The sequence below is a fragment of the Dendrobates tinctorius genome, unplaced genomic scaffold (genome assembly GCF_039654945.1).
Source record: "Dendrobates tinctorius isolate UK_male_01 unplaced genomic scaffold, ASM3965494v1 ptg000265l, whole genome shotgun sequence".
Classification (NCBI taxonomy): Eukaryota; Metazoa; Chordata; class Amphibia; order Anura; family Dendrobatidae; genus Dendrobates; species Dendrobates tinctorius.
Window position 1 is genome coordinate 14,738,566 of NW_027361932.1, and position 11,115 is coordinate 14,749,680.

The window sequence follows — 11,115 nt, forward strand, 5'->3', positions numbered from 1 at the left end:
TGGAGACAGAGGTTCCCAGGTCTCTTACAGACCCAACCGCTATTGGAAACCCAGGCCAAGAGCATCTGGATCTAGGGGAGCCCGATCCCATAGATCCTCTACACAATGACTTGTGGTATCCGGCAGACACTGACAAAGTAGGCGGCCGTCTGTTGTCATTCAGTCTCGGCCTTCCTTTGGGCCGTTCATGCGCCGCAGAGGGACTGAGTCATCCTTCTGGTCCATCAAGACGAATGGTTCAGCGGTTTTTATTCAAACCTTTTTGTGGTTCCAAAGAAGGAAGGAATGATGCAGCCCATACTAGACCTCAAGCTGTTTAATCAGTTTGTCAAAGTACGGCAATTCCGAATGGAATTCCTGCGATCAGTTGTCGCCTCCATGTAAAAAGGAGAGTCCCTAGCATCCATCGGTATCAAGGATGCTTACCTTCACATCCCGATTTGCCCGTCTCACCAGCAGTTCCCGTGTTTTGCAATTCGAGAGGAACACTTGCAGTTCGTTGCCTTGCCCTTCGGACTTGCCACCGCCCCCAGGGTCTTTACCAAGGTCATGGCGGCAGTCATGGCCATTCTTCATGCTCGGGGGCTGGTGGTATTGCTGTATCTGTACAACCTGCTGATCAAGGTTTCGTCCCTTCCAGCCTGCAAGGGATCCGTGGAAATCACAGTACATACACTTTCTAGCCTGGGTTCGAAGATAAACTTCGGAAAGTCTTCCCCAACACTGGTCCAACAGATTTCCTTTTTGGAAATGATCTTGGACAGTTCCCGAGGGTTGGTCATTCTCCCACTAGAAAAGGCCCGAGCCTTACAACAGGCAGCGCAGACTCTTTCCCGACCGATTTCTCACTCCATACATTTCGGAAGGACGGTGGCAGCGATGGGAGCGGTTCTATTTCCGCCTTTTACAACATGCGTTGCTGTTAACTTGGGACAAGAACCCGTTCTCCCTGGACCGTTGGTTCCTTCTGTCCCTGCGGGTCATATAAGTCCCCAAGCAGTGGACACTGAAATCCTCCCTGAATCAAGGGAAGTCCTTTCTCCCAGTATGATGGTCTGTGGTGAACACCAAAGCCACTCTTCTAGGCTGGTGTGCGTTGTCACCACACGGCACAGGGTCGTTGGTTAATTCGAGATTCACGTCTCCCCATTAACATCTTGGACATTCGAGCGATCAGATTAGCCCTGCTGAGTTTCCACCATCTCCTCGCAGGTCACCTCATCAGGATCCAATCCAACAACACCATGGCTGTGGCGTATATCAGCCGTCAGGGGGGTATTTGGAGCAGGATGGCCATGCACACAGTGAGTCACATCCTCCATTGGGCCGAGACCAACCATTCGCCTATCTCGGCAATCCACACCCCGGTTGTAGACAATTGGGCGGTGGATTTTCTCACTTGCCAAGGCCTTGCCTCAGAAGAGTGGTCTCTTCATCCGGAAGTTTTTTCAGCAGATTTGCCATCGCTGGGGGACTCCGGATGTGGATCTTATGGCGTCAAGACTAAACAACATGGTTCCTCGATTCATTGCCCGATCGCGCGATCCATGCGCCATCGGAGCGGATGCCCTAGTTCTGGCGTGGCACCGGTTCTGGCTCCCGTGCATTTTTCCCCTCTTCCCTTGCTCCTGAGGTTCATCAAGAAAATCAGAGCAGAGGGAGTACCAGTGATCCTAGTCGCGCCGGCCATGGTACGCAGAACTAGTACAACTAGACGCCAATATTTTTTTGGCGACTTCCAGATCGCATGGATCTATTCTCACAGGGCCCGATTTACCACCAGAACTCCGGGGCCCTGTCTTTAACGGCGTGGCCGTTGAATCCTAGTTGTTAGCACAGTCTAGTTTTTTCTTACGATGGGATCTCCACTATGATTAGTGCTAGGAAGCCTGAGTCCATATGCATTTATCACCGCACCTGGAAAACCACCTCGTGGTGCAAGGATTATGGTTGATCCACTCTGGTGTTTTCCATTCCTTCCATATTGGAATTCCTGCAATCCGGATTAAAGTCAGGCCTCGCGCTTAGCTCACTCAAAGGCCAGATTTTCAGCCTTGTCGGTTCTCTTCCAATGCAAATTGCCACCAACCTGCAGGTGTAGCCGTTCATTCAGGGAGTTTCCCATGTGGCGCCTCCCTAAATAAAGGGCCATTGGAATCATGGGACCTTAACTTGGTTCTCGGAGCCTTACAGGAGGCTCTTTTCGAACCACTGCAGGACGTACCACTAGCTATTCTCTCTTGGAAGGTGGTCTTTCTAGTGGCAATTACGTCAATCAGACGAGATTTCGGAATTGGCGGCCCTGTCCTGCCGTCCTCCGTTCCTGAATTTTCATCAGGACAAGGCAGTTCTCAGGACGCCCCAGTCTTTCCTGCCCAAAGTCGTGTCTTCCTTTCGTCTCAATGAGGAAATTGATTTGCCTTCCTTCTGTCCGGCATCGGTCCATTGCATTGAGAGGGCCCTCCACACCCTGGATGTGGTTAGGGCTCTGAATGGCCCCCTTCCACAAGTTAGATGCCCTGTTGTGCTTCCATAGAGGCATAGGAAGGGTCTAGCCACTTCAAAAGCCACGCTAGACAGGTGGATTCGCTTGGCTATTCAGGAATCCTACCGTGTCAGGGACACACCTGTCCCAGCAGGGATTAAGGCGCATTCTACCCACTCAGTGGGTGCCTCTTGGGCCATTCGGCACCAGGCGTCGGCAGAACAGGTCTGCAAGGCTGCGACTTGGTCCAGCCTGCATACCTTTACAATACATTACCAAATTCATTCTCAGGCCTGTCTGCAAGGCTGCAACTTGGTCCAGCCTGCATACCTTTACAAAACATTACCAAATCCATTCTCAGGCCTCTGCGGATGCAGCTCTTGGCAGATGCATCCTGCAATCGGCAGTACCACAGTGTTGAGTCAGTGGTACATGGGTTATTAGCAGTTGTATGCTCCCTACCCAGGGACTGCTTTAGGACGTCCCACTGTCTGTGTCCCCCAATGAGGCATAGGAGAAATAGGGATTTTTGTGTACTCACCGTAAAATCCTTTTCTCCGAGCCAATCATTGGGGGACACAGCAACCAACCTGTTTAGCCTATTGGCTCACTGTAGCATTCTTAGGTTTTGACAGAGTTATGGTTATTAGCATTTGTTTAATGCTCCTACTGCTTTTTCACCAAACTGGGGAATTCCCAGCCAGCGAAAGGGTGTATACTGCAGGGGAGGAGTTTAACTTTTTTCTGTGTTCACTTAGTGTCCTCCTAGTGGCAAGCATCATAACACCCCACTGTCTGTGTCCCCCAATGATTTGGCTCGGAGAAAAGGATTTTACGGTGAGTAATAATAATAATACATTTTATTTTTATAGCGCCGACATATTCCGCAGCACTTTACATTTCAGAGGGGATTTGTACAGACAATAGACATTACAGCATAACAATAATCACATACAGTAGATTATAACAAATACCAAGAGGAATGAGGGCCCTGCTCGCAAGCTTACAGTCTATGAGGAAAGAGGTAGACACGAAAGGTGGGTGGTAACAGTTGCCCTGATTGTATGGACCAGCCATAATGTTAAGTGTGTAACACTACAGACACAAAGGGCTAATGGATGCATAAAGCATGTGGGAACATGATGCGGGAAATCTGGTTATGGTAAAACTTTTGGCTGTGCCACACAGGGATAGATTAGGTTTATGTGTTGAGGCGATAGGCCAGTCTGAATAAATGCATTTTCAGGGCACGCTTAAAATTGTGGGGATTGGGGACTAATCGTATTGACCTGGGAAGCACATTCCGAAGAATTGGCGAGGCACGTGTAAAGTCTTGGAGACGGGAGTGGGAGGTTCTGACTATTGAGGATGCTAACCTCAGGTCATCAGCAGAACGGAGGGAGCGGGTAGGGTGGTATACTGAAACAAGGGAGGAGATGTAGGGTGGTGCTGAGCCATGGAGGGCTTTGTGGGTGAGGGTAATAAGTTTATATTGAATTCTGGAGTGGATGGGTAGCCAGTGTAATGACTGGCACAAGGTAGAGGCATCGGTGTAACGATTGCTGAGGAATATGATCCTGGCTGCAGCATTCAAGACAGATTGGAGAGGGGAGAGTTTGGTAAGAGGGAGACCGATTAGAAGAGTTACAATAGTCCAGACGAGAATGAATAAGAGAAACAGTAAGAGTTTTTGCAGAGTCAAAAGTAAGAAAAGGTCGAATTCTAGAAATGTTTTTGAGGTGCAAATGACAAGAGCGAGCCACTGATCGAATGTGGGGGGGCAAAGGAAAGCTCGGAATCAAGTATGACCCCAAGACAGCGGGCCTGTTGCTGGGGAGTAATAGTGGAACCACACACAGAAATAGCAATGTCGGGTACAGGTACATTAGTAGAGGGAGGAAACACCAGGAGGTCAGTCTTTGACAGGTTCAGTTTCAGATATAGTGAGGACATGATGTTAGACACAGCGTTTAGACAATCGCCGGTGTTTTCTAGAAAGGCTGGCGTGATGTCTGGAGAAGAAGCGTATAATTGGGTGTCATCAGCATAGAGATGGTACTGGAAACCAAATCTACTGATTTTTTGACCAATAGGGGCAGTGTACAAGGAGAAGAGGAGGGAGCCTAGAACCGATCCTTGGGGGACCCCAACAGTAAGGGGAAGGTGAGAGGAGGAGGAACCGGCAAAAGATACAGTAAAGGAGCGGTCAGAGAGATAGGAGGAGAACCAGGAGAGAACGGTGTCCTTGAGGCCAATGGAACGGAGCATAGTGAGGAGGAGCTGATGATCCACCGTGTCGAAAGCTGCAGAGAGATCCAAGAGAATTAGCATGGAGTAATGACCATTTGATTTAGCTGTTAGCAGATCATTAGAGACTTTAGTGAGGGCAGTTTCAGTGGAGTGTAAAGAGCGGAAACTGGATTGGAGAGGGTCGAGAACAGAGTTTTCTGAGAGATAGCGGATAAGACGGGAGTGGACCAGACGTTCCAGGAGTTTAGAGATGAAGGGAAGATTAGAGACAGGTCTATAGTTAGCAGCACAGTTTTTGAGTGAGTACACAAAAATCCCTATTTCAGTCCCTCCATTTCTCCTCCGCTTATATGTGCTATCATCTACAGTCTCTCCGTTAACCATGATAACTAGAACGCAGGACCAAAAAGTCTCTATATAACAGCACCATCCATCTTTCCTGTTTCACAAGTATACGGACCCACCAGGTCTCTCAGCACATCTTCTCACTTCTCCCTTCCTTTACTAGCCCTGATCTTTTTCTCGTTCAAGTCCAGCCACTTAGTTGCCTCCTCCGGAGTTGGAAAAAAATGAACAGATCCCAGGGCCACAACCCCGAGCTTAGCAGGATACAAAGTAGAGTATGCCCGTTCCATATCTCTCAACCTTTTCTTCACCCCACCATACCACATTTTTTTGCTCCTGAACCTCAGCCGAGTAGATGGAACACATGGACACTGTTTGGACGTTAATACTCATATCCTTAGCCGTTCTTGCCTTCCATAAAATAATGTCTCTATCTCTATAATTAAGGATCCTGGCCAGGATGATGTGTGGGGAGGAATCCGGAGGGGGGGCCTCATGGGGACTTGATGTGCTCTCTCCACTGCAAACAGCTTGGTTAGATTGTTAGCGCCAATTTTAATACAGAGACCGTCCTCAACAAATGCTGTAGGATCAGTCCCTTCCGCCTTTTCAGGGATGCCCACCAACCGCACATTATTCCGCCTGGAGCAGTTTTCTAAATCATCATTTTTATCAGCCAGAATGGCACACCGCTGCAGGCATTGAGTGTGAGACTTCTGCAGCTTCTCCAGTGTGCTCACTCTTTCATCCACCACCCCCACTCTGGTATCAGCCTTTTTAATGGTTGCCTTCATAGTGATCATTTCCTCCTTTATACCGTCCACTCTCTTTGTAAGGGTAGTTAGTGCAGTTTTGCAAAACTTAACCAGATCCCATATGTCTCTCATTGTGGGCTCTCCCCTACTACAAGCTCCTCAGAAGTCTCTTGCATCATGTTTTCCTGCTCCTGCCTTCTCCCCTCTCCCTCCAGCCCCTCCTGTGTTTCACAATCTTCCATATCTTCTCCATCAATCTTCTCCCCGCCCCCTCCTCACCTCTTTCAGCCATCTCCTGCTCTGCTCCATCCACCCATGCAAATCTTTCAAGTTCAGCAGCAATTTCCAGCTGCTTTTTATATGCTGCATTAGCTTCATCCGATTTCTCCACTGTCTGCACACTGTTGGCACCATCATGATCCTGGCTCCCTGCTCCTGCACCCGCATCCTTCTGCCTTCTTTTCACCATAGCCACAGTCCTCAGTCACACCGCACGTCAGGGCTGGTTCCTGCAATCTTCTGCCACCGGTATAGGGCAGTACTGGTACTCTGGAGGCACTTTTAACCGGATAAAGGCAATGCCCCCCACAGCCACATTATTTTTATTTTAACAAATGTGTTGAGGATATGACTTTGTGACAGTCACTAATGTATGCTGTATTTTACAGACTATAAGACACACTTTTTTACTCCAAGTTTGGCAATAAAATGAGTGCGCATTATAGTCCGAATGTAGGAAAAATTTGAACCTGGCTAGCTGTTGGGGGATTGTGGTGGTGGAGCGGTTTCACAGGATGCAGGCGCATGGTCGGCGCTGCAGGAATCCGGGCGATGCTATGGGTTGGACAAAGCCCCTACAGCAAGCCTGGTTCAAACATTTTTTTTCTCCTATTTTCCTCATCTAAAACCTGGGGTGTGTCTTCTGGTCCGAACAATATGGGTACATATTGTAATTATAGGTTTTCCTTCTGTACTTCTTAGTGCAGCCTCCCTTACAAACTGCAGCACTTAGCTCCTCTAATTGGAAAACACATCACTTGCAAAGATTTTTTTGTTTCTTTTGGCTAACACGATACTGTAATACTTTTTTTTTTATCATTATTGCTCACATTCATTTGGAGGATGCTCCTCCACAAGCAGCATTGTGTGGACAGGAGTGTTGTGCAGCCTTTTAAAAAAGCTGCGCTAGTAAAAGCAGGAGGAGAACCTGTCATACTTATATATTAGTATATTAGAGGCCGGGGAGGGAATGCAGACAGCAGAACTAACTGCCTGTGGCCATTTTGCAATTGATTATTCTTCTACTGACTGGAGGCAGATAAATGATAAATCCCTGTATCTCTTTTAAACTGTTGTATGGTCTTCTGATGAAAGTCTACACGCTTCAGAATCCTTATGTCATATGCCCCTGACACTGTCAGGATTCTCCAATATTGGCAGCAAGTTGTACTCAGGCTTGCGCAATACAAGTGAATTGCGTGCGCTGCACACATCTAGTTGTGAAGTATCAGGTCACATACAGTGCCTTGCGAAAGTATTCGGCCCCCTGGAACTTTTCAACCTTTTCCCACAAATCATGCTTCAAACATAAAGATACCAAATGTAAATTTTTGGTGAAGAATCAACAAGTGGGACACAAGTGTGAAGTTTTGAACAAAATTTATTGGTTATTTTAAATTTTTGTGGAAATTCAAAAACTGAAAAGTGGGGCGTGCAGTATTATTCAACCCCTTTACTTTCAGTGCAGCAAACTCACTCCAGAAGTTCATTTGGATCTCTGAATGATCCAATGTTGTCCTAAATGACTAATGATGATAAATATAATCCACCTGTGTGTAATCAAGTCTCTGTATAAATGCACCTGCTCTGTGATAGTCTCAGGGTTCTATTTGAAGCACAGAGTGCATCATAAAGACCAAGGAACACAACAGACAGGTCTGTGATACTGTTGTGGAGAAGTTTAAAGCCAGATTTGGATACAAAATGATTTCCAAAACTTTAAACATCCCAAGGAGCACTGTGCAAGCGTTCATATTGAAATGGAAGGCATGTCATACCACTGCAAATCTTACCAAGACCCAGCTGTCCCTCTAAACTTTTATCTCAAACAAGGATAAGACTGATCAGAGATGCAGCCAACAGGCCCATGATCACTCTGGATGAACTGCAGAGATCTACAGCTGAGGTGGCACAGTCTGTCCATAGGACAACAATCAGTCGTACATTGCACAAATCTGGCCTTTATGGAAGAGTGGCAAGAAGAAAGCCATTTCTCAAAGATATCCATAAAAAGTGTCGTTTAAAATTTGCAACAAGCCACCTGGGAGACACCCCAAACATGTGGAAGAAGGTGCTCTGGTCAGATGAAACCAAAATCGAACATTTTGGTAACAATGCCAAACGATATGTTTTGGCGTAAAAGCAACACAGCTCATCACCCTGAACACACGATCCCCACTGTCAAACATGGTGGTGGCAGCATCATGGTTTGGGCCTGCTTTTCTTCAGCAAGGACAGGGAAGATGGTTAAAATTCATGGGAAGATGGATGGAGCCAAATACAGGACCATTCTTTAAGAAATCCTGTTGGAGTCTGCAAAAGACCTGAGACAGGGACGGAGATTTGTCTGCCAACAAGACAATGATCCCAAACATAAAGCAAAATCTACAATGGAATGGATCACAAATAAACGTATCCAGGTGTTAGAATGGCCAAGTCAAAGTCCAAACCTAAATCCAATCGAGAATCTGTGGAAAGAGCTGAAAACTGCTGTTCACAAATGATCTCCATCAAACCTCACTGAGCTCAAGCTGTTTGCCAAGGAAGAATGGGCAAAAATTTCAGTCTCTCGATGTACAAAACTGATAGAGACATACCCCAAGCGACTTGCAGCTGTAATCGCAGCAAAAGGTGGCGCAACAAAGTATTAAGTTAAAGGGGCTGAATAATATTGCACGCCCCACTTTTCAGTTTTTGAATTTTCACAAAAAAATAAAATAACCAATAAATTTCATTCAACTTCACAATTTTGTCCCACTTGTTGATTCTTCACCAAAAATTTACATATGGTATCTTTATGTTTGAAGCATGATATGTGGGAAAAGGTTGAAAAGTTCCAGGGGGCCAAATACTTTCGCAAGGCACTGTACTTGTGGTCATATCATTTCCAACTGTTATTGTGAACACCAGAGACTCCTGCCACTGTGTGATTCGCCCCAGAGTGACTGCAGTCTTTCATCATAAGTCTTGGCAACCCCCTTTAAATGGCTGAACATTTCACACTCGGGTGCTGAAAATCCTAGTAATTTGCAGTTATTGCTTAGATATCACATAGAGGGTCCCTATATGGCACTCATTAATTTTTTAGAAGACCGATAACGAAGTCTAATGTGGACAGTTTTTGCTCTTACTTTTATTTCCACTGTTCCTGTTAGTATTTCTCTTTTTTTCTTTTTGTCCCCCATACAGGTACAGAGAAATATTTGCTGCTAATTTTTATGTTCTTTACTAAGTGGGTATTGCTCACATGGTAATTCAGAACAGTCTACAGATAGTTACCCCCCTCCCCCCCGGAGAATCCTATAAGCTAGACACCCTTGTAAAGAACATAAAAAATTACCACTAAATTAAAGGCCCACATCTCGTAACCATATGGCAAAAATAGAAAACGGAATACTCAGAAGCAGAGGAATTAAAAAGCAAAAACTGTCCAATTTTCACCTGGTGAAAGGTCCCTTTTAAAATGTATTGTTGTGGATACAATTGCAATGTGACAGTTTACTGCCATTTCTCTTACACTTGCTGGAAAGTGAATGTTTTGATGGGACACAAGTCTTGTCACAGAGTTGAGAAGATGGAAAAAGGAGATGTCCATCAAGTTTACACCCCTTTCAACTTGTTCAGTGAATTAGCCTCCATAACATGGGGTGTCAGAGATTTACATTCTCAATGCTTTTACAGTAAAGAATCCCCATGCATGGTGATGCTGTAAACCTTCTTTCCCCTTTACATGGAGGATGTCCCCTTGTTTATGACCAGTTGGAATACATTTTCACACTATCTCCAGTCATATGGGGCATTAGTCAGAGTTCTCATTAGTGGAGCCTCCACTGATCAACAAGTGATCACCTCTTCTATTGTGAGTAACCCGATAAGTGTACAATTAATAGAGTTGACACTGTGTTACAGATCCTGGAGCCAGGTCGTAGAGAGCGACTAGGTTTGAAAATGGCAAATGAAGCTGCTGCCAAAAATAGGGCAAAGAAGCAGGAAGCTTTAAGGAGGGTGACGGAGAACCTGGCCAGGTAAGTACAGCCTGTTATTCAATTGTGTTTTAGGTGATAGCGTTTTGTGTTTAAAAATTCTAAATACAGATTTTGACTGTCCTATTTCTGTCATTAATTTTTAATGTATGTTTGTCCACAGCTTGACACCTAAGGGCCTGAGTCCATCCATGTCCCCTGCTCTTCAGCGTTTGGTGAATAGAACGTCAAGCAAGTACACCGATAAAGCTCTAAGGGCCAGCTATACCCCATCTCCTGCTCACAGCAGCTCCCATGTCTGTAAAACCCCAGGAGGCTCACGTTTAACACCTACTGTTACTCCCACACCAGGGGCTGCTTCACAAACTCCGACAGTACCTGATCCCACCTCCATTACCGATAACTTGCTACATTTGCCCAAACGAAGAAAAGCATCAGACTTCTTTTGAGTGGTGAAATTGCGACACAGTTGGGTGCTGTTTTGCCTGCCTGGGCCGAACACTGGATATGGAACATTGTGGCACCAGACTATAAATATTACTCTCTTTATAGAGAGAGACGATGGAATTGCTAATTTAATAGCAACTGGATGTGTAAATAAACTGTTTTTGAATTATTTAATTGGTCAAAGATCTAATGTTTGTGCGGTATACATTTTTGTATTATGCAAATTTTATATTTTGTGTACATAAATGTTTTCCCCTCTGTATTTAAGTGTTTTGATTTTAACTTGCTACTTATTTTAACGCTGCCAGTTGGGATGTGCTTTTGCATAGAAGAGTATAGTTGGCTGTGCTTTTATGTACAGTAAAACTAAATGCATACTGACTTATACTGTCACAGTGTATGCCTACTGTGCTTTCTTGTTTACTCAGCATAAACTCCCCCCGTGGTGCGTGTTTTATGTGCAAATTTTCCCCATAGACTTAATTTAGATGCAGAAAATCCACAGGTAAACGCATTAAAAATTCATTTGATCTGCACATGACTACCAATAAAGTTTTGTCAAAGCCAAATA

At 45.4% G+C, this 11,115-nt stretch overlaps 1 protein-coding gene across 1 annotated transcript in view; it reads left to right on the forward strand.

Annotated features, from left to right (window-relative positions):
- The window catches only part of ESS2 (ess-2 splicing factor homolog), a 29,540-nt gene extending 18,734 nt beyond the window's left edge, over positions 1 to 10,806 (forward strand). Inside the window, exons 9-10 of the mRNA XM_073559148.1 lie at positions 10,024 to 10,139; positions 10,261 to 10,806. Coding sequence (XP_073415249.1) covers positions 10,024 to 10,139; positions 10,261 to 10,546 — 402 coding nt within the window. The 3' untranslated portion in view covers positions 10,547 to 10,806. The remainder of the gene's footprint in view (positions 1 to 10,023; positions 10,140 to 10,260) is intronic.
- The last annotated feature ends 309 nt before the right edge of the window (positions 10,807 to 11,115 follow it).